This window comes from Glycine max, chromosome 18 (genome assembly GCF_000004515.6).
Source record: "Glycine max cultivar Williams 82 chromosome 18, Glycine_max_v4.0, whole genome shotgun sequence".
NCBI lineage: Eukaryota > Viridiplantae > Streptophyta > Magnoliopsida > Fabales > Fabaceae > Glycine > Glycine max.
Genome location: NC_038254.2, coordinates 45,815,786 through 45,839,906, shown reverse-complemented (window position 1 = coordinate 45,839,906; position 24,121 = coordinate 45,815,786). Strand labels below are relative to the sequence as shown.

General features: G+C 32.6%; 3 protein-coding genes and 1 non-coding gene across 4 annotated transcripts; 2 read left to right on the top strand and 2 right to left on the bottom strand.

The window, feature by feature from the left end:
- Nucleotides 1-822: 822 nt before the first annotated feature.
- LOC100784337 (protein NRT1/ PTR FAMILY 2.8) lies at nucleotides 823-3,560 on the bottom strand. The gene is made up of 3 exons (XM_003551458.4): nucleotides 3,244-3,560; nucleotides 2,920-3,137; nucleotides 823-2,448 (listed from the first exon to the last, which is right to left on the bottom strand). The coding sequence occupies exons 1-3, from the start codon at nucleotides 3,353-3,355 to the stop codon at nucleotides 1,030-1,032; spliced, it is 1,749 nt and encodes a 582-aa protein (XP_003551506.1). The 5' UTR covers nucleotides 3,356-3,560; the 3' UTR covers nucleotides 823-1,029.
- A 1,382-nt stretch (nucleotides 3,561-4,942) lies between these two features.
- On the bottom strand, nucleotides 4,943-9,594 carry LOC100783806 (protein RETICULATA, chloroplastic). The gene is made up of 8 exons (XM_003551457.4): nucleotides 9,436-9,594; nucleotides 8,499-9,217; nucleotides 8,256-8,354; nucleotides 7,607-7,827; nucleotides 7,352-7,421; nucleotides 7,183-7,262; nucleotides 6,371-6,435; nucleotides 4,943-5,329 (listed from the first exon to the last, which is right to left on the bottom strand). Exons 2-8 carry the CDS (start codon nucleotides 9,105-9,107, stop codon nucleotides 5,136-5,138), a joined length of 1,338 nt encoding a protein of 445 aa, XP_003551505.2. The 5' UTR covers nucleotides 9,108-9,217; nucleotides 9,436-9,594; the 3' UTR covers nucleotides 4,943-5,135.
- Nucleotides 9,595-18,495: 8,901 nt separating this feature from the next.
- Nucleotides 18,496-18,568, top strand: TRNAV-CAC (transfer RNA valine (anticodon CAC)). The gene has a single exon. It is a non-coding gene; the product is annotated as a tRNA-Val (tRNA).
- Nucleotides 18,569-18,604: 36 nt separating this feature from the next.
- On the top strand, nucleotides 18,605-23,871 carry LOC100793002 (PRA1 family protein A1). Its single transcript, XM_003552157.5, has 8 exons — nucleotides 18,605-19,011; nucleotides 19,651-19,691; nucleotides 19,776-19,854; nucleotides 21,172-21,258; nucleotides 21,335-21,423; nucleotides 21,545-21,616; nucleotides 21,706-21,836; nucleotides 23,652-23,871. Exons 1-7 carry the CDS (start codon nucleotides 18,854-18,856, stop codon nucleotides 21,807-21,809), a joined length of 630 nt encoding a protein of 209 aa, XP_003552205.1. The 5' UTR covers nucleotides 18,605-18,853; the 3' UTR covers nucleotides 21,810-21,836; nucleotides 23,652-23,871.
- The last annotated feature ends 250 nt before the right edge of the window (nucleotides 23,872-24,121 follow it).

Sequence of the window (24,121 nt, the reverse complement as noted above, 5' to 3'; positions counted from 1 at the left end):
GTCCTTGAATGTGTAATTTGCTGACAAATGTGTTCCTAAAAGATGAAAATGTAAACTTTAGTCCATGAAAATGTAAAAAGTGCAACAAATATATCCGATCGTTAACTTTCGTCCGTCACCGTTATTAAAATAGTCAAGATTCGAAGAAGTGAAATATGAGACATATTTATCTTTTTTTATAGTAGATTGTGACTAATTATTATAATTTGGAAAATTTTGTAATGATTGGTACACTGCTACAATGTTTATTTTGATAAATTGGTACGATGTTTATTTTGGATAATTTCTATTGTGATAGACAAAATATGGTTGATGATCAATATTATCGTTATTATTATGTTTGTTTTAAATTGTGTTTATCAATATATTTTTTTAAGTGATTATTGTAATGTTATGTTTGTAACAATAAAAAATTGCAAAAATTTATCCTAAAATTATATTTTATTCTTAAATGAAACAAAATTTTGATTCTAGCAAATTAGTTCAATAGAAGCATACTTATATTTAGGTCTAATAAAAAATTATTGACATTTTCGTCCAATAATGATAACTTGTTGAAATTTTTGTCCAATGGAACGTACTAACATTTAGGTCCAAAAAAAATTATTGATATTTTCCTCCAATAAAATATTGACATTTTTGTGCAACAAAAAATGACTGACATTTACGTCCAAAAATTATATCTTACTGACACTTTCGTCCAATCTAGTTAGCATGACCACGCTAACAATCATTTTAGTGACAAATTCTTCTCTATGTGTCACGTAGGTTATTTTATTAACAGCAACGGACGGAAGTTAACGGCCGGATAAATTTGTCGCACTCTTTACACTTTCGGAGACTAAATTTTATATTTTCATCTTTCAAAAATACATTTGTCACTGAATTACACCTTCACTAATAAAAGTTATTATTTATCCTAATTGATATTGATAATCACATGCAATTCTTTTTCGGGTAGTGACAAGTGTAGACTTTCAAAAAAAGTTAGATGAGAAGTGTGTGGAATTAGGCTGCTTATGGTCTATGTCATTGTTTTTCTTCATCTTCTGCTTCATTTCTACCCGGTCTTTGGAGCATTTCAGTGTGCAGGTAATGACGAGCAAAGAACTGAAAGTACAACAAATTCAACCCTCCAAGAACAGCAATGGTGTAGTAATAGTACTCAAGCCTATTCTTATTCAAGTCATTGCCACCTAACCATGGTCTTCTGCTATTCCTTGTCACTGCCACTACGATCCTTACAAGAATAGTGTTCAAGTAATTGGCAATAGATAAACTGAGAAAAAACGTTGCACCGCCTAGTGTCTTCATGCTCTCGGGCCAGTATGAGGTGAGCAACTCCATCATGGGAATTGCGGCAAAGGCCTCAACCAACCCAGATAGTGCAAACTGTGGCACAAGCCACCAAATGCTTGAGGGTGACTCAAATGATCCATGTTTCAGTGCATCATCGCGGCGGTGCACCTCTACTAGGCCAGAAACCACCATGCAGGCAATGGAGAACAAAATTCCTATCAATATTCTGTTTTCAATTGACAACCTTTTGCCCCTTTTGGTTGCTTTCATAGTCCAAGGGACATAGATTTTCTCATAAAGGAAAATCCATAAGGAAAGAGCTATCATGGGTACTAGACCCATCCATGCTGGTGGAACACTGAAATTTGGTCCAATTGACTTGTTTGTTTGCAATGCTTGAAGGATGCCAAAGGAGCTTGCTTGTCCCATAGAGAAAAAACATATAATTCCTGCTAGCCAAACTGGTAATGTAGCTAATATTGATTTCAATTCTTCCACTTGCTGCACACTGCATAACCTCCAACTATCAACAGTTTTTTCATTGCTATCCCTTTCACTTGGATCTGTAACAACAGCAGCTTTATCAAAGTATCTGAACCTATTGGTGTGAGCAAGTTTTGTGAGGCTTTGTTCTGACTCAGAAGCAAGTGGTGGATCATGGAATGAGAGTTCAGAATCCAATTTAACATGGCGTTTCCTACCGGCAGCAACAGCTACTTTTACCAAGTCAGTGATGATGCTTCCTTTGGGCTTCGAGCGAACATATGTGTTGAGTCCCCACAGGAAAATGGTTAAAGAGAAGGCAAAGCACACGGTGGGAATGACAAAACCCAGAAACCAACTAATATTAGTCTGAATGTACACTACCACAGTAAGAGCCACCAAAAGGGCTACTGTGAACAAAAAGTACCACCAATTGCAGAAACTCTCTAATTGAGCTCGCCCTTTCTCGGTTTTGGTATCAAATTGATCAGCTCCGAAGGCAATGTTGCAGGGTCTTAGGCCTCCAGAGCCTATTGCAAACAATGCAAGCCCTGAATAAAGGATAGCAAGCTGTGATCCTGTGGGTTCTATGCAATTAGACTGAGTAGGACAGCTTGGAGGTCTTAAAGATGGTATACCAGCACCTAGAGCCATGAATACCATTCCCTGTCATGTTAAAGGCATGTCTTCAATTATTCATTGATGAAAGTAGAGCATATAGCAGAAATCAAAACTGATTCTATTTACGCAAGTACTAATCATGAGCTATGCTCTATTTTTGTATATATTCTGGCTTAAATTTTAAAGAACAGTAACAATAGCATTAATAGTTTAAGATCAAGGGTGTAAGAATACTTTCTATTTTTAAAAGTTTGTTCAAGAAACAATGGGAACAAGAAAAAGTCCTTTTCACTTTTAATATAAAAATCTAAGAAACTGGAAAATAAAATGAAAACAAAGTCATATTTTTTAAACTAGAAGTAAAAGCAGGGGATAAAAGTACAAAGTATTTTCTTAAACCAAATGCTCCAGCTTTGCTAAATCGGATTTCCTGGAAAATTTAACTTGGCATCATCTGTTTGATTCAAAAGGCAAAAAAAATGAATTGAAGCATTCTGATTATGTGCATGTGTTTACCAGAAATGAAGCAATGCTGCCAATGAGGAGCATGTTGAACTTTCCCATATAGGCATCAGCTAAGTAAGCACCCACTAATGGCAGAAAATTTGCAGAACCAGCCCAAATGTTGAACACCTCTACAGAAACTGTAGTGTCCATGTTGTATTGGGTACGAAGGTATAGCACCAAGTTGGCTATCAAACTCATAGAAGCCAACTTCTCAAATGTCTCGTTCCCTTCAAATAAACAAAATTTAGACTCATCATACGTTACAATTCAGAAGAAGAAGAAGAAGAACATGAATATGAATATGAATAAGGCAATGGTAACTAAAGACTTTACCAAGAATATATCTGACTGCTCTCCATCCTCCTAGTTTCTTTCTGGCAGAAGAAGAATGAGGAAGGTATGGTAAATGATTTTGGCTTTCTGAAGAATGGTTTTCATTCACCATTTCTTCCACCAACAATTCTATAAACCAACACCTCTTCTTGCACTAAGGGTTTTAATCTTTCTTTTGGAGTAGCATGTGACAGGAAAGAGCCAAAGACCTTCCAATTTATAGAAGCAGAGAAAATGCAGAAATGTAATTTGATTTTTAGTATATAATGTTAGGTAAGATCATATTATAAAAACTGCTGGTTCATGGTGAATAGAAAATAGTGAAATAATAGTTTATTACTTTATCTAAATTATGAGTGGCTTTACTTGTTCTTTTTATATCTCCCTCTCAAACCATAGTTAATGAATTTCTGTAACGGCCTTTGTACAAAGCTTTCTTACCAAACATCATTTTGTTGTAACTTTTTTTTGATGTGGTATGCTTGTTGTAACTTAAAAACTTGGACAGGTAGATACATCTCTAAATAGGTAACTGGTTTTGGGAGGTTTCCATGCATAATGTTAGAATTTTGTTAGAAAGAAGAAATATGAACCACTCATTTGTTTCACTTTGCTAATTTTACTTAAGTGCAAAAGTCAAGATGTAAACCCGAAATCGGTTGTGCTAATAACTAACGCGTAGTACGGTAGTAGGCAAACTTTGTTGGTAAAAATGAAATTATTGGAATTTAGATATTTTGAGGTAGGTGAATTAAACAGTTCTAAATAACATTCTTGTCAATGATGACATGTTGTGAGTGATGGATTCCGAATTGAATAATATCTAAAGAGGATTTCCATCCTTAGGTCAGTTTAACCTTTTGCAAAAAACAAAAATCATAAACTTAATTTGCTAACTTTACAATCTTTGGATTTGAAATGCAAGTTCAGGAGGATACATTTCATTTCAAAAGACAGAACATTAATCAAAGAATTTGCTGTTTGGTTTGGATTAAGGTTTAAATATTTTTTACATCTATGTAATTTATCCTTTTTTTATTTTTTTTCCTTAAAAAATTTGTTTACTTTATTTTTTCGTTCGTAAAACACTTTAGATGATGCTTTGAACAATAAAAAAAATTTAAATAGTGAAAAAAAAAAAACATTATCTAAAATGCTTTAAAAATAAAAAAAACAAAACAAAAACATTTTGAAAGGATTGAAATGAAAAAAAAATGAAAATAAAAAAAAGCACTAAAATGCAATGAAGCAAAAAGTATTTAAGCCTTGGATTAATTTTAGGGTGACAATTCTGTTTCATTTGTATAACATTGTGATTCAATCAAATTGAAAATAATATCAAATTCAAACAAAACTAATATGAACTTTTATGATTTGAATTAAGACCGGCTGTTTCTGTTTTTCTCTTCTTTTTTAAAATTTACTTTTAATCAACAAAACAAATAAATTTTCAATAATTAAAATAGAATTCCAGTCCCCAACCGGTATATGAATAATGAATTTTCATTTAAAGAACAATACTTTAGCAATACACGTGGTTCGTTTTGGTTGTCCAAAGGAGAGATGCTGGTTTTGACCAAAATTGATCCTTATCAATTACGGCTAATTATGCAGCAATGCAGAAATGACATGAGAATATATAAGAAACAAATGCTCATGCCTCTAAATTATTTCCTAATAACATTTATAACGCCAGAAGGAAAAAATCTTTCTATATAAAACCATGCAGCCTTAACCAAAGTAATAGCAAAATTCAACCTTTGGTCACTATGGGTCTGGGAATCTATGAATTCCATCCATCAATATCCTGTTCAGTTATGCTTGAAATCTAAGAAAACTGATGGCTAGAAAATCACAACTACATGACTACAATACAGAACAAGATAAAGGAGTTATTGCACACCACTCCACCTAGCCCAGTCAACAAATTGCATGCCACCATACACATTGTTGGCAAAACGCACACCAACTGTGAAAGCCAGAGCAACTGGGGGAACCTGCTTTGCCATTGGTGAAGCTTCAACCAAACGTTCCAGTCCATTGACGACTTGGTATCGCGTGTTGGAAGAAACGGCTAGAAAGACGCCTGTCATGGAGGTTCAGGGAGTCAGGAAACAAGTTACAAACAGGAATAAAATACAAGTCTAAAGATGAAGTAATGTTCAAAAGTCAAAATAACAGTAATTCAGAAAACACCAAATCAAGCATAAGAAATCTTGGTGATCCACATTGTGCATTTGGTAGAAAGAGAAAAGAGACTTTATACCATCTTTGGCAACAAATAGTTAACATGTGACATTTGCACATTTAACACACCTTTTGGTTGATTGTAACAGGTTCTTTTAGCATTTTTCATTAATTGTAGGAAGGGTTATGGGGGCAGGGGGAGAGAGAAGTTAAATTCAGATTGCCAGAAAACAATACAACAAATTATATCTTTGGACAGAAAACTGCAGAAGTCAAATTAATTTCTAAGCAATAGTTCCCTATCTCAATTGTTCCTAACCTGCTCAAAATTTGCAAAGGAAGAGTGCAAAGAGATAATAGATCTTGTATTTTCTACCACTCTAACTGAACCAAACAGTTTTAAATAGATAAGTAAAAGCTTCTAACTACTACATACAATAAATTAGCTTTTCAAAGAATATAACAAGATATGCATTGAATGGTTTTAAGCATTCATAGTAAAACACATACTTCAAAAATATAAAATAAATCTTTTAGTTGTCCTAATATGATTACATTTTATCCTCTAAGAATAAAGGGCATTAAATTTGACCTCAACTCTATGCACAGAAATTAACTTGACTTTTAGAATTTGAACTTAAGGTCTAACTCAACCCCGCAAAAGGTGAGGATTGCCCAAGTTTTAGAAGCTCTACCTAAGCTATATCTATAGTCGATGTGGGACTAAACACCACCCTTGATGTTGCAATTAAGGCAGCCACAAAGAGGCCACAAATAGGCACTACCGCAATTAAGGCGGCTTTCTAAAATTGATAATACTAAGCTTAAAATTGAGAATACTTTCCTAATAATTAAATGAAGATAAAGGTTGTTGTCTTCTAATTGTACAGAAGAGATGAACTAGAAATCATGCAATATTTTTAAACAAAGAACACCATACCCCAAAGAGCAGCACTCTTCACAAGAGGTGGCACAGGTATGTCCTCTTCTGATTTCTTTATGCTCCTGGTATACCAGCAGGAATAGGTGAGAAATTAATTACTCAGAAAAATAAGGATCCATATGCTGTGAATAGTGTAATATAAAGCATCATTCAGTATGTACACTGCTTATTTATTAGATATAATATAACTTTGATATACAATCAACATAAACAGTTTCTTTATCATTACAGCATATGGTGCCACCTGTTTGAAAGTCTGGTCATGATCGTTTATGTCAAGTGAAAGAAAGACCTTAGTTTCTACAAAGATGTGACACTTGCACATTTACTGATTCGGTAGAGTGTTTACATGAACATTATATCAATCAAGTCTTAAAAGAAAATAATAGACTCCAAATAAATGCTCAATTGCTCAAACATATCACCACTCATTTATAACTGAAAATATACCAATGCTTTAATTAATTTTCAATCATAATTATATTTATTAACAGAATCATCATTCTATTAGATGGATCCATGAGGCCAATTGCAGATATATGATTAAAAAGGCCAAAAAAATTCCTTTTAATATGTGGGGTACGAGGGAAGTGGACAGACGGTGTTTGAACAGGGAATGTTACTTTGTGTCTACAACAACAACAACAACAACAACAACGCCTTATCCCACTAGGTGGGGTCGACTACATGGATCAACTTCCGCCATAATGTTCTATCAAGTACCATACTTCTATCCAAATCACTTTGTGTCTACAATGAAGCAAATTATGAAGGGGGAAAAAAAAAAAACTCTAGAGAAAGAACCATACCGCTTTGCAGTCATGATCATATTTGCAATGCCTTGGCCTATAATACCACATGCAAATCCAACAGCACCATACATTATACCCTGGAATTAGAAATAGGGATTAGAATAAATGCTCAACAAAAATCTTATCATGATTTGGTTGAAAAATGAAATGACCTTTCAATCATTACCTTGTAGAAGTATGTTCCAAGTCTCTGTTGTACAGAAAACCTACATCCTGGCCTTTCTGCTTCAAATACACTGCATAAAGCGAGCAAGATAGAAACTTAGACAAAAGCTTCTTCACTCCAAAGGCACAAAGCAATTAAGATATGAGAAACCTTACTTCCATGTCTTTTTTAGATGGACAATTGTTATTTACATATACACACAAGAATATAAAATTTTTGACATAACAACGCAGTGTTAATGATATGATGAGTAACCTGCTAGGCAAGGCTGCATAAGCTTTCTGCATTCTACCAAGGAATCCACTAGATATTGATGGTTTCCCTAATCGAGCATAGGGTGCCAACATACCTACCAAAGCAACATTAACAACAAGCCCAACGAGAAGATCTGCAAGATACAACTCAAATTCGGCCCAAAAATCTTTGCCTCTCTTTTGTATTTCAGCAAAAGTAGCACAACAAGTATCAATGACTATCTGCATATCATGTGAGAGAAAAATTATATAAATATTTTTTAAACGTCCAAAATTATTCAACTATGCCAACATTACATGAATGATTTTCACAGATACCAGACAGCAGTCTTAATTCTTAAAACAGCCAAAATATGAGGGATACAGCACAACTTTTTTTAATATATAGATACCTTGTCACATAGGAAAACTATTGTAGTACCATAATTTCTAGAGTTCAAGATAAGGAAAGCAGACCAAGGAGAGTCAACTATGTCCTAGCCTCTCAAATAAACAGAGCACATTAATATATAATAATTGTCAACAGTGAACACTTACTGTCGTATGTTACATAAAACTGTAAAAAATTGGATAACTTAAGACACTGCAGTCCTACCATAAAATAATATGAATAGTAAAAGCTAGGATTACTGTAAGACAACCCAACCAACCTCTGAGCCAATTTTGAAAAGAAATGCTGGATCAGCTAGCATTCGATTGCGAAGCATAGAGCACGATTTCATGAAAAATCCTAGAGGCCAAAAAGATCCCTGCAATTAAAACATCACAAATAACAATATTAAGAGTCCAAGGTAATGGTAATCTTGTTTTACACTCGCTGGCACACGTAACCCATTACATAATCACAACTTTGAAAGAACGGGGGAAAATGTATGAACAATTAGAAACTGTACCTGCAGATCCAAATATCTAAGAAGCAGCACCTTGCGGATTCCCACACTCTTAGCAGCCTCTATCATATCCAAAGGAAGGGTAGCTCCACGAGCCTCTGTCTCTCTCATTACCTCATCATATTTCAGTATTGGCCCAAACTCCTCCTCTTCATTGTCATTACCATCGTCATTGCTGCCACCCCCTCCACTCCCATCTCCCGCTCCACCACTTCCAAAGCTCCCATTACCACCACTGCCATCCAATACAACTCCATTATCATCATCTCTATCAATTTTGGAGTCCGATTCACTATCCCGAGTCTCTTGGTCCTTTCTCAGGACACTATCACCTCCCCCTTCTGATAATCCTATTGAACTCACAGCAGATTCCAATTCAGCCTCAGCCGACGGTTGTGACATACTCATTACAAAAAACATTGCTTTCTTTTGAATAGGCACACATGATCTACTGCACTTGCTCCCACGTAGAACTTGAAATGTAGCCTCATTCAACACACCCCTGAAACTCAACCTAATCAAGTTTGTCTTTTGATTCCCCAAAACAATCTCTTTCCTCACATTGGCACAACCAGCCACAGCAAAATTTGAAGAACAACCCGCCATTATCATAAAAAACTGAACTTTCTCTCACCACAACACTACACAGAAAAGTCGACAAATTTTTTTCTTTCTTTCTACTGATTATACAATCAGAAGGAAACCAAACAAACACCCCAAACCTGCAGGGCACACAGAATCAAACAAAACAGTCACTGAGCCAAACCAATGCATGCATCTGGGAATGTAGTGAAAAATGAAAACCATCAACAAGGGCAGCTCTCAAGCAATGAAATTTTATTGAAATCAAAGTGAGAAAGTTCACTAAAAGCAGAAAGTAAAACAGCTGAGAAAATTAAGGAAAATTGCAAGATTAAAAGAAAGAGGGTAAGAAATCAACCTTGTTGAGAAAAGGAAGAATGTCAGGAAGCCAGGGATACAACAGGAAGTGGGTGGATGCGGCGAAGGCGAAGAGAGGGTTAAGTACTTTGTGTTGCTGTTGAAGTTTGAGTTATTATAAAAGATACATGCATATACAAAAATAGTACTACTTAGGAGATTCATCTCTGAGCATAAATAATTGATCGCATATTGCACGTGGAGTCCAACCTATCGTACGCGTGGGTCGCGCAAGATATTTATGAAGGTTTGTTGACTATGAAATTCTTTTTAAGTTGTTATTTGTAAGTTTTATCAGTCTTATTTATATATTATTTAATTATACAATATAAGATAGTTTATATCGTTATATTAAACGATTTGTTAATAAAATTTAATAAAATATCATCTAATAAATTTTAAATTAATCAATTTTAATTAAATATTATCTAATAAAATAATATGATGTCATTATATCTATTGATTTTACAATTATTTTTATCTAATATTAAAACAAATATATCTTTTATGAAGATTAAAATAAATATATCTAATAAAATTTGAAAATATATATTTATCTTGATTTTTTATAATAAAAAAGTTAGAAAGGAAAATATTATGCATTTTAACGAAAAATTGTAAATATTTTTTCTATTTTTTAGTTCATTTAAATTATTTAAATATAATTAAGATAATTAGAACAACTATATCTTTATATTTAAATTTTGAATAAATTAATTATTATTACATGTATATATTTTAATCAAGGTAATTCAAATATTTAAAAATTTTATTATAATAAAAGAAAGCAAGTATGAGAAATAAATCTTATACAATTTATTCAAATATATTTATGTACAAAATTTTAACACTATAACAATTAATTTAATTTATGATATTGTTCCATATGTAATATTTTTTAATTAAAGTATATTTAATAAATTAATATTAAAATATTTATTAGATAATTATGTAAAACTAATATTTTACCTTATTTTATAAATATTAATTAACAAAATTATGTATATAAAATTATTAAACTTAGACATAAAATATTATTTTATAATAAATATTTTAACTAATCATTATAAAAATTTCAACTATATAATATAAAGATTTTCCAAAACATTATTTATTCATAAAATTATTTTATATGATTTTTAAGTAAAAATGATTTTATATGATTTCAAATTAAAAATAAATATTATATTTTATATCTGTGCGATGTACGGTCTGATTAAATTATAAATTTTTAAATTTAAACTTAATATTTTTGTATTTAATAAAATTATATATATATATATATATATATATATATATATATATAAATTTATCATTTTTTAAAATATTTAGTATCATATAAAATATAATTACATTAAAATTGAGTAAAAGATTAATTATATTTTTAATTATATACTAAAATTTAGTATGTACTTTTAATTATCGTTTTTAGCATATTTAGCATCATATTAAATATAGTTGCATTAAAATTATATACAAAAATTAATTACATCTTCAATAACATATTAATTAAATTTAATTACATTAACTTTTTTTTATCAGACTCATTTGTTCTAAAAGATATATTTATTCAAATGTTGGATAAAAGATGACTCATTTGTTCTAAAAGATATATTTATTCAAATGTTGGATAAAAGATAATTGCAAAGATCATTTTATTAGATAATGTTTAATTATGATTGATTAATTTTAAATTAATTAGATAATATTTTATTAAATTTAATTAAATGAATTATCAGATGTAACGATGTAAATCATGTAACATTCCATTGAATAATATGTTGGTTTTCAAATCACACCGAATTAATTGTCAACAATTATCACAAAACATCACGACATTAGTCATATTCAAAATTCTATATGTCTTTTGTATAAAAAAAAAATTGCAAGTTGTTTTTGTTGGCCAGAGCACAAGCCAAATAAAATAAGGTAAAGTAATGAGTAATAAACCATTATCATAGTAACAAAGATGATTAGAAAATCAACATATAATGTGCAGTTGTTAAATCACACTTTTCTATCTCCATAAAATTAAAGAAATTTCACAGGGAAAATAACTGAGGCAAATATACTAGGGCAGGTTTTAGATTTAATATAAAATTAATGATCTAGATAAATTTATTAATCTTTTTAAAAATAATATAAAAAAGTTACATAATTTAAAAAACTAAATGCATTCCGTCGTTGTACCTGTTATTTTATTTAATCTAAAAAAGATAGAATGATGCTATTTTGTACAAATAAAATGTCCACAAATTGCAAGATACATAATATGTAAGGTTACGCAATGTTAAATAAAAATATACTATATAATTTATAGGCAAGATATCCTATGGTTACATAACCTATTCGTGAGATGGTCTAGAGAGGTCACAGTTTACTAGCTATTTTCTGTACACCATGAAGGGCAGACACTAGTAATCGTCTTCAAACAAAAGACAACCTAAAGAGTAGGAACATTTTATCGGCTAACAATAATAGAAAATGTGTTTTCTGCAATACATTTGATGAAATCGCTACTCACTTGTTTTTTGAGTGTCCGTTTTCTTATCATTTATGGACAAGGTGCTATTGTGGTTGGGTCATGGGTGATTTGAGGATTCTTCCGGCTCATCCTATAAGTCACTTTTGGCAACATTCTGGAAACATAAAAGGGAGTAAGGCAAAATCGGTATGGTGGGCAGTTTGGACCTCTTTAGTGTGGGAAATCTGGAATCACAGAACTCATCATTTTTAAGGAAGCAAATATTGATGTTGATGCCATAATGGATACTATTCGGTATTGAGAATGGAGCTGGTGCAAGATAAATGTTAAAGGTTTCGAATTCTCAATGTATGTTTGGCGATTAGACCCATCCAATTGCCTCATGCAAATTTCATAATATATGGAAGGCTTAATTAATTTTTTCCTACCTAGAATATAAATCATTTTCGAAAAACTACTTCACATTCATTTTGTTTCTCATCTGAAAATTTTTCGTGTTTCATTTTAATACCTGTCGTTAGATGACATCCATTGAGTAATGACGTGGCTGACAGAGTATCATATCATCACGCATAGTCACTTACCACGTCAACGCTTTTTTCCATGTCATATTTTTCGTTTTTAAAATATTTAATAATGAAATTTAAATGAAGTGCACCCCCTCATCTTCGTTTTTTTGAAGGTTGAACCAGTCCTTTACCTCGCAAGCTTGTTTTCAACCCCGACGTTGTTGCCGGCAGCTCTAACGTCATCTTCTACATCGTGGGTGACCCCTCCGACGTCCTCTTTGTCCCCTCCATGTAAGGTAGGCATTTGGGATTTTTGAACCATAAGGCTATTTTGGAATGGCTATTGGTTGATGGGTGAAAGAATGAACGCAAAGGGTGGGGCATCACCTTTGTCTTCGTCATGTCCTATGATGGTTAAGTGTAAATGTGAGGTACCTGCTATTATATTCACGTCGCGTAGTGTGAACCATCTGGGAGAAGGTTTTGGAGATGTCCACACTGGGATGTAAAGAAATGTCAACTCTGTGTTTTGTTTTGGATTTTACTCTGTTGAATTGGTATTGTATTTTAGAAATCCAGTTCTTGCAGATTTTTTCAATGGGTTGATGATATTGAGTTGGTGGTAATAATGTTTTCGTAGAAGGGTGTGAGTTGATCCACTATGTTCATGAAAATGAAGAGCTAAAGCTGAAACTTGGTTCATTAATGGAGGAAGCTAAAGCAAATGCAAAAGAAATAGCATAATTGAAGAAAATTATTGTTGTACAAGAAGAAGAATGTTATGCATCCACAACTGAAGTTGTGCACTTGAAGAGTAAAATTGGAAGGAAAAAGAAAAATGTTGTTGTTGAAAGGAATAGGGTCAAGCTATTAGGTTTTGTAGTTGTAGTTCCGTGGGTGTTCATTTCTTTACTAAGCATTGTAATTGTAATTAATGTTGGTGATCATAGAATAAACTGAGTTGGAGTTGAAGTTGTTCATTTCTTTGAGTAGTTGTGTTTTAAAATTTGGTAGGTTGGTAGGATGTAGAACTTGGTAAGTAACTATGTTGTATTTCATATAGTTGGATGTTTCTAATGAAATTAGTTTATGATGTGTTAATGTGATCTTTTGTATTGGCTTAATAAGGTAAACAAGGTGAGGTCTTCAAACCAAAAAGAAATTGAGGTAGTTGAGCCAATTATACAAAAATGGTTTGTTTTGCAGGTACCTTTTTGGAATAGATAAATAATTATAGGTAGTCAAATGAAAATGTTTCATTTTATAGGTACTTCAATATTAAAAAAATTAATTTGGGGTAATAAAATTGATAATTGTTAAATTGTTTACTTGCGGTAAAATGAAGATTTCCTTCATGGACTTAATGTGGCAATATAAATATAAGAGAATAGATATCAATATATTGATAACTATTAATGTGCCCATTGTGCAGAACAAATACACAAAAGGTGCAGGAAATTATGCACATAATTTCCACATCTCACAACAAAAAGTAAAAAGTGAAGCAACTTACATCCCCACACCCCATTACAAAAAGTATTTCACATAGTTTTTATCAATTTGTATCTTTAACTGATGTGTTTGGCTTGGTTTGATTGTCAAGAAATCCAATTCTCAGCTCCATGTTCCTGTTAATAGTTTTTAGTTGACAACCTTTAAGTTTTTTTGCTTCTGGGTGCCTTGGTTGTTGTTGGTGCCTTGCGTTTAGGAACAAGTTTCTGTACTTTTTCATTTAAAGTAGTATTCTGTCTACAGTGGCCCTATAAAAATTAAAATTGTGAATTTAATGTGTTCTATAAATAAATAATGCATGTGTTTAAAATTAACACATTCAGTATCGTTGTGTGCCTATTTGTAGGTTTGGTCTGCAAATGTTGTTGAGGACCAATAACTTTTCTTACAGATTGTTATACACTTTTTCCCTACAAAATGAAATTATGAAATTAATCTATATGAAGTGTCATTTGGTATATCTTGCATTTTTTTGTTTGATGTCCATTTTTTATTCTGATTCTGAACTCCAACATGTGCACCCAAAAGAACATTCAGTTGCTCATTGATTTGTCCATTAACAACACCTTCAATTAGACCCTCACCCTCATTTGCACCTTCATTTGCACCCTAAACAACATCTTGAGTTGCACCCTCACCTGCACCTTGATTTGCATCATGAGCTACATCTTAAGTTGCACCGTCACCTGCACCTTGATTTGCATCCTAAGCTCCATTAGGTTCCACATTGTCTTCTTCAGGTACTGGTGGAGGTGGCAATGGACACCTCCTCGAATTATGACCTATTGCCCGACATCTAGTGCATTTATATGGAACTAGGTCCCTTGTTAGTCTAGTCCCGTTAGGGTCCTTATAGGCTTTCTCCTTCACAATTTCTTTGGTCTACCAAGACCCTTTTTGTATTTTGGTGGTTGAATGTCATCAAACTTTGTATCTAGCCACATATACATACCATTGATTGATGCCACCTTATGGTCGCAACAAACACCATATGTTTCCCTTAAGTAATATTTATTTACATAATCCACTACCTTAAAATTTCTGAATTGTATAGCTGTCATTGCATGTCTGCAAGGCATTGCAACCAATCCCCAAAAATTACATGAACAAATCTGTTTGTTGTATCAATAATAAATTTTTCACTTGAATGCAAATGAATAACTTCAAAATCTTCGTCTCCTCCCTAAGCAGTTACCCAATTTCCTAACTTTTCAACCTCCCAGTCCAACCTTTTTAGGGGCTTAGGCATCACCTTACCTTTGTAATATTTCAATTTGTCTCTAAGGGTTGCAAATCTATTCATAAGGTACATTATAATCCTCTCACACATAGTTATGATAGGCTTATCGCTAGCTACTAGTATTGTACTGTTAAACGACTCACTAAGGTTGTTCATCAAAATATCACACGGTAATGAGAAAATGCATACTTACACCATGCTTTCCTCTCCAGGTTATATAACCAATGATATGTAGCTTCATTGATGTCCTTTATTTGTTGCATTTTGTTTTTCCACAGATGTTCATAAGTAACCTTAGCAGGTCCCATCATCAGATCTCTCAGCATTATGCCACCACCAAATTTTTTCTTAAAATTGTTGTAAAGATGTCGCAGGCAGAAACTGTGCTCTATCGGAGTTGAAAATTCCAAAAAAAATTGTTGTAATCCCTGCAAATAAATTAAGTCAATAAAATAATCTTAATAATTTTTACAACATATAGAACAATCCAAGAGCATAATTTTTTACCTTTTGTTGATCACTAATAAACACCCATTTGTTGGTTTCAACGCTACCAATATCCTCAAACAACACATTCAGAAACCATCTCCATGTCTCCTTAGTCTCTGTTTCTACAACAAAGGTAATTGGCATGTACTGGTCATTGGGATCTCTACCAACAACAATCATCAGTTGTCCTCCAAACTTTGATTTCAGATGACAACCATCAACACCAATCAAGGGCCTGCATGCCTTTTTGAATGCAAATTTTGGACCTTTTAAGCACATATAGAAACTACCAAATTTTGGTAGCACTTTAATGGATGGTCTCTCCACTCGAATCAAACATGAATTGTTTGGACATCTATCCTCTAGTAATTCTGAACTATTGTCTTCATAAAAATTTTCATCCACGACCCCCTCATTACCACCAGCACATTTCACAAACAACTCCACCTTATAACTGTTAGCAATCGCATAATTAGACAACTCCAATGCATGACTCTCCATGGTTATCTCCTTGTAGTCACCATCACTACCTTTCAACCATACCCTCATTGGTTGATCACCATATCCAAAGTCTTCTTTTAAAATCCCAATTTCTTCAAAGAACGATCAGTTGTCAACATCTATATAAATGACACTTATGGAATTGCTAGTCCCAAAATATTGCATCATAGGGTCTCTTTCAAAGAAACCACCATGATGCAATTTCAATTTGAAACTCATGCTTGCAACACATATAGAAACAATGTTTAACTCGGTTAAAACCTAATCAAACCCAGTTAAACAATAAACTAACCCTACACAAAACCCAAAATCATTCGGTGCGTGAAACTTCCAAAAATCGGAAAAAAACACAAATGCAATTTTAAAAATTTTCGAGGACCACAAAATAGTCATCACAAAAAGAAGGTCATGGTAGAAAAGGTGACCACTAACAAATAAAAAGCAAATAAACAATACCATAAAACAACATTACCTGATACAGTTCGAAGACAACTCCTCTTTCGTTTTTGAAGACAATAGGGACCACTAAACAACACGAATGCCACAACAAGTACACATGAACATACGTCAATGAAGATAAAAAGTCAACTCATGTTTGTGAAAGAAAACCATTAACAAATGGAACACTACGATGAACTCACAAAATACATGAACTCACTCCCTCAATAACACTCGCAATCACCCATTGAACAAAGCGAATACCATTGTCAAGAAGATGAAGTGCCATTTTGCGAGGTATGAATGATTTCCAATACGATAGAAAACTCAGTTTCCTTTAAATTTTCTTTTTTTAAAAAAAATATTTTAAAAACTTAATTGAAGCCATGTGGTACAATTAATTAAAAATACATGATGTGGAAAAAAAGCACTGACATGATAAGTGAATACGCGTGATGACGTGAAACTCCGTGAGCTACGTTATCACTTAACAGATGTTGTCTAACAGTAGGTATTAAAATGAAACGCAAATTTTTTTAAGATATCTAGGGAAAAAATGAATCTGAGGTAATTTTTAAAAAATGACCTATATTTTAGGTAGGAAAAACTCAATTAAACCTATATGGAATATGATGTGGTGCATGTTCTACTTGAGTGAAAATCATTTGCATCTAATCTTGTGATATGTAATTGTACTGTAATGGCTTGTGAAAGGCCGTATAGGGTGGTATTTCAATAAGAGGTTTCTGTACTTTCAAAGGGGTACCTATCAATATAGGGTACTAAAACTCTCTAATTTTGTAATTGCATATTGACACTTCTTATGTCATATCTAACATTTTCATGTACTTAGAGCCGACAATCAATACTACATAAAAGGAAGAAATTCTCAATGTAGTTCATTATTTTTAATTATTATTCTCATTTATTATATTAAATGATATATGATTTGAGTGTTGGGGTGCATTTATAAATACCAATTTTAATTTTAGCCTTTACATTTTTAAATTGGTGAATTTAGTTGTTTAACTTTATAAAATAGTATATGAATTTAATATGTTAAGAGACTAAATTCATATATTTTTAAAAGTTAGAGGACTAATTTAAGAATTTTGAAATATAAAAAATAAAACCAAGTTTAAATAAAAAATATAAAGATTAAAAACTACATAAAGGAAAAAATTCTCAATGTAGTTCATTATTTTTAATTATTATTTTCATTTATTATATTAAATGATATATGATTTGAGTGTTGGGGGTGCATTTATAAATACCAATTTTAATTTTAGTCTTTGCATTTTTAAATTGATAAATTTAGTTGTTTAACTTTATAAAATAGTATATGAATTTAATATGTTAAGAGACTAAATTCATATATTTTTGAAAGTTAGAGGACTAATTTAACAATTTTAAAATATAAAAAATAAAACCAAGTTTAAATAAAAAATATAAAGATTAAAAACATATTTTTTTTTACAAAATAATTTGTTTTTCAAAACTACATCCAACCACACCCAAACATATCGTTGTATCAATGTCATTTCACATCGTTGTAGCAATGCTATTTCACATCATTTTATTCACGCGTATTCTAAGCCACATACTAAAAAAGGTGTTTCTCATTTATTTTAATTCTAATTATTATTATTAAGAAAAACCATATAATTTGGAAAATTCAATGACAAAGTGTGCAAAAAATAAGTTGAGTGACAAACACACGGATTTTTTAAAATTGAGTAACAAAGTGTGTAAATTTAGCACTTAATTGAGTAACACGATTATATAATCAATGTGTAAAATTGATGGCAAATTAGTGGTACAGATAAAAGAAAAATGCCATTAAAAAATAATTATATAAATATTTAATGTGATCAGGATTATTAAACAGTCTGGGTGGTGTATTTGTTATCACGCTAGTCTCACACACTAGAGGTCCCCGGTTCGAACCCGGGCTCAGACACTTTCCTTTTTAATTTATTATTTTAAATGGTTTAGTATTCTATTTTCCATTTTCTTTTTTTGACAAAACCAAACCCACGAAGGAAGACAAGTCAGAAAATAAAAACCCAAGCTTCATTTTTTTCCCTTCCTTCACTCTTTTCCAGTTTTCTACTTTCCTTCTTCTTCTTCCTTCCTTCACTCGTATATCACTTCCTTCCTCGTTTCGTTAACCTTCTAATTCAATCCATTCCTCACTTCCTTTTCAACCGAAGCTTTTCTCCGATAATCGCAGAGAGAAAGAATAATGGATTGGGGAAACGTAACCGCGGAGGATCTGATCGACGCGCTCCGCGAGGTCGATTGGTCGTCGCCGCCGCGCCCGCTGTCGGAATTCTTCTCGCGATTCACTGTTCCCAGATCTTCCTCTAAATGGAACAGCCGCCTCAAATGCAACCTCTACTAGTAACCTTCCCTAACCCTCTCAGAATTTCATCGCCATCTCACAACAATCCCATGCAGTTCTAAATTTTCTCCTTGTTTCTATCTTTTCGCCGAATTAGATGATCAGCCGAACGAAATTTCATTTCATTTCCTTTATCTTTTGTTTTTGTATGGATTTTTGTTTCCGTGACCTTACCTTTATTTTTTGCCTTATTTGGAGGTTTTACTGTTGATGACGTTATGGATTTGTTTTATTTTTGTTTTTAGGGTTCCGTGATGAATTTCGAGTTACGAGGATGTGATGATTAATTTTAGGATAGTGTTGTGTGTATTTAGGGATAAGTTGCTATTGACTTATTTTGCTATGGATTTTATCAGAGTAGAGAAATTTTAGGATTGAGAAATGATAGTGATATGATTGTGCTTTTGTTTGCCGCAGCTACCCAACCAACTACATCGTATTGTTTTTCTATTTTATTTTATTATAATTTTATCTTGTGCTCTTTCCGTGATGAATTTCGAATTACGAGGATGTGATGATTAGTTATAGGATAGTGTTTTTGTGTATTTAGGGATAACTTGTTATTTGACTTATTGTGTGCTCTGGATTTTATCAGAGTTGGGAAATGATACTGATGGTTTTGCTTTTGTTTGCTGCAGCTACCGGACCAACTACTTCATTTTGATTGTTTCTGTTCTCAGTAAGTGAGCTTGATGGATGCTGTTTATTCAAATTTTGATGTTTGGGGATGTGTTTGTCTCATTATCAACGTTTTGAATTGTAGTATTGGGTTTTCTTCGAAGACCGCTAGCTATTGTAGCTGCACTTCTTACGGCACTCAGCATTGCTTTTCTGAATGACAGGTAAGCAGTGTTACTGGCTATCTTTATATATCACAATAGATTGGTTTTGAAGTTTATTTGATTTTGCAAACATTTTGGTGCAAGGGCTGTGCTATTTAGGGGGAAAGTTTTGTATCAGTTTAGAACTTACGCATTTGATGCCATTTTTATTGATGTTAATCTGACTTCCTTGCTTGTGCAACAAACTTGCTTCAATTTTATGCTTTTTTATTCTTTTTCTTTTTCACATTGTTAACCAGAGCCTCCAATCGCACTGTATAATAGTTTTCTATATTGAATCATCCTATTTACTTCTAGGCTGATACAATATAGATGCCATATTTTGTGAGGGTAGCAGTTTTAAGGAAATCCTGACCTGCTTTTGGCAGAATACTGAATAATACTCTTTGCAGTGTTCAATTGTTCATAGTATTTCCTTATGCAGAAACAAGGTGCTTATTAGAAGCCTAGGGTAAACTGGTAAAGTTTATATATGGGTTGGTATTCTAGATGATATAACTTGAATTTAATTGCAGTCTCAATCCCTAAAATGGATCCTGTCATAAAGCTAACATGGCATCAATTGCATGATAGTTTTACTTCTAGCTTTGGATATAGTACCTTTGTTGCTTGATTTGTGTAGCATGTTAATTTGTTCTATTCTGACAATGATCAACATAGTTTTACCATATATCTTTAGGAAGTACATCAATTTTTTCTTTTGTGGAATGAACCGAAAAATGAATAGGTTTTAATCTGCAGGATGGGAAAGGTTGGCATTGTAGGAAAGTGAGAGCTTTGATCAAATTTAGATTTTAGTATTTCAGTTATGTACATTTTATTTCTACTTGAGACAACTGTGTCAATATCTTTGTTCATGACTTGGATTGGATATAGTGAAAATTTATGTTCTCTACCACTCCACTAGTCTTGTATTTAGAGAGTAGAAATTTAAAATCATTTATAGGAGGCTGTGATATTATCATGGTTACCAAAAAGAGAAGAAAAATGAACTTGAAAGGGTTATTACTAGTTATAACTTATGACACAACTGTGGAGTACAATGGGCTTCTTTGAGGAGTTTTGAGTATGACTTTAAATATTTGACTATACTCAGATGATGGGCTATTATACAATTATTTTTCCTAATTAAGATTTACCTCTGGATAATTTGTAAAATATTATAATTTTTACACTCAATCCTGGGAATCTATAGAAGTCTAATAAAGTTTGAACTGTGAAATCTTCATTTAGTCAGCCCCAGTTATACTGTTATGGAAGTGCTTATTTTATCTTTTATATATTTTGCACATCAATTTAATTGGTAATGTTTTGCAGCTTTGCAGGTACCTTTAGTGAGAAGGTAACAAGAACAGTTAGGCAATTTTCACCACATTTAGCTGCCAAAATGAGACCTCCTCTCACGTAAGTATATTTGGTTGTTATTGTCTCTTTTGACTTTTGGAAGTTTATGCATGCTTGTCAATTATTTGAATTCCAGGCCTGTTATTCGTGGACGTCCATCATCCAAGAGAGCAATTTATATATGTGGCCGGCCGCGTTGGGTATTTGTCTTGATATTTTCTTCTGGTAAATAAAGTCTTTGAAACAGGGATTCTTTTAATCATTAATAATGTGGGATGTTCTGTCAATCCTTGCTACCAGTCCAATATTTTTTGATTCCAGTGATTCTTTCCCCATTTTTCTGCAGCAAGTTTCTTTCTTTGGTTTGTTTCTGCTGGTCTCCTGACAGTTTTATGGGCTCTTGCTATTGGTCTTCTTGGTACGTTGCATACTGAGAAATTTTAATCTTTTAAATATTTTTAGCAACTATGAATTTGCTTTTGAGTTAATTTTTCTTGCTATTTTCAGCTACCATCCTGCATGCAAGCTTTAGAACACCTAACTTGAAAGCTCGTCTAAACACATTCCGTGAAGAATTTCGTGCAGTATGGCGCAATTATAGTGAACTGTAGCTTACATAAAATTTGTTGGACTTGGATGTAAGTGCTTTCTGCCTTAGAATTTGTACATATTAATATGCTTAACGATTTGGTGCTTATTTGAAAAGCTTGTAAAATGCATCTGTCCATTGAAGTGATTGAGAAACAGATCTATATCTTATAGGTGTTAGGTTGAATGTGTATCCTCTTAAGTTGCATATTTTCTGTCATCACATGATAAATTAATCTTATTCTCAATCAATATGTTCATAAATCTCATTCTCAATCAATATGTACTATCGGAACTTTCGTCTAACAAAATGATACATACATATTGGAAGACTGATTGTTTTTCTCTTTTTAAAGGTTAGTCTTGTTATAGATCTGTAAGCAATGCTTGTACTAGTGAGAATTAAAGCAATAACAGAAGCAGAAATACAAAAGAAGGTAGAAAAGGGAGATTAGGAGAGTAATTCCTATAATCTATTTTGGCAATGATTATGTGACAGGAGAGGTGCTGCCAATTGAGCTAGTTATGGAGAGGAGAGGGGGGTGAGTTGGAGGAGAGAGATAAGAAAATACCAAAAAGTCTGGAGGGGTGGTATGGTGAAAGCTTGGGGGACAAGAAGGCAGGAAAGATTTAAGGTAGTGAGAGGGTTAAGCCTATTATAAAGCTGGTGAGGTTCTATGAGGTCCATTGCAGAGTCTTCTTTTTTTCTTTGCATTCTTGGGATTTTTGAGATGCAGTTGAGCTCCCAGTTATTTCCTATTCATATTGTTGGATATATAGGGATGTTTCCAACCAATAATGTTATTGTCTTGGTTCTGTATCTTTAGCTTTATATGTTTTTATTATTATTATTATTTTATTTTGTACATCCCCAAAGGCTTGTAAAACAAGCTCTCTTTACTAAATAGAATTCAGAGCAGTGTCTGAACAGGACACAAACAAGCTCTCTTTCTAGTAGTAAATATAAAGGTTAATTTTTTTTTAGTCCATGCAAATATAGAGATGTTCACTTTTAGTTCATCAAAGTTCAAAATAAAATCATCTCCTTTTGGTCCTCATTTATGAAAATGTGTCAGATGCGGTCCTTGTCTTTCACAGGAAAATTGTTCCTTTTTGGTCCCTCGTGTAGTCATTTATGAAATGATACATTTTCATAAATATTTTAGGGACTAAAAATGAACATTGCTTTATTTTAATTGGGAGGGCCTAAAAGTAAAAACATATTTAATCATAAACATATTCTATCTGTCTGAAGTTACTATCATGTTTCTTCCAATACGGTTGGGTGTATGTATGGTTTTAAACATTTAATAACATGCTTTTAGTATTTTAGCGGCATTAAAATGAAATAAGCTGTAAACTACCTTATGATCCCCTGAGATATGCACATTTAAAAATTGTACTCGATGTCTGTTTGCCTTATCTTTTGTATTTCATTTCACCACTTTTTATTTCTGTTTAACTTTTGTTCGTTTACTACAAAGGGTTTTTTCCTCCCCTCATTGGTGGCTGAAAAGAGGGGTCAGATGTCATGAATATGACACTTGACTTAATAATCTGATAATGAGTAAACCTGGGGAAGTATATGTTTCTTTTGGCTAGATTTTAGATTTCTCCAGGTTCAGGCTACAGAAACTTGGAGGTTTATCCGTTTATTAATTTGGAATCATGTTCTTCTTTTTGTCAAAAATATCTTACTACTTTAGCAGTGTCAGTTTTTGGAGTACAATTGTGATCTTGTGTCTTCTATTATGCATTTGATTTCTGGAAATAGCAACATTCTAACTTCTTGTTTTTGACATTATTTAGTTTTTCGTAATGCTGACACTGATTGCAGAACTGATGTGACATAAATGTTGTTTTAGGTGTTGCTGCTTTATTGTTGAAGTATTTTCTGTTAATTGGAATGGAACATTCCATGGCAAGCTGCCGACCATTGGAGACTATAAGCAGATTGTAAATTTTCAGGAATCTTGTTTTTTGTAAAGTACACTGTTTTCTTGTTTATGTCTAGCGGAAGCTTTGGAATATTGATACACGCTGTAACCTAGACATTGTCATAATTCTAGTTGCCAAAATTCTTAATTGCTCTGGACATTGGTGACATAAAATACTTCAATTTCTTTTATGTTTGTTATTAGTAGGTTTCATTTTATTTTGATATTGTGGTTGTGTTCTCTGGTAAAGATTGTAACAATGGTTGCTTGCATTGTATGATGCATGCATCTGAAGCAGTTTATTTTAGTAAGAAGTGGGATAGTAGAACTTCAATTCTTGCATCACATATATTATTAACTTTGAATTGCCTGTTAACTTTGTTTCAGATGCTGTTTGT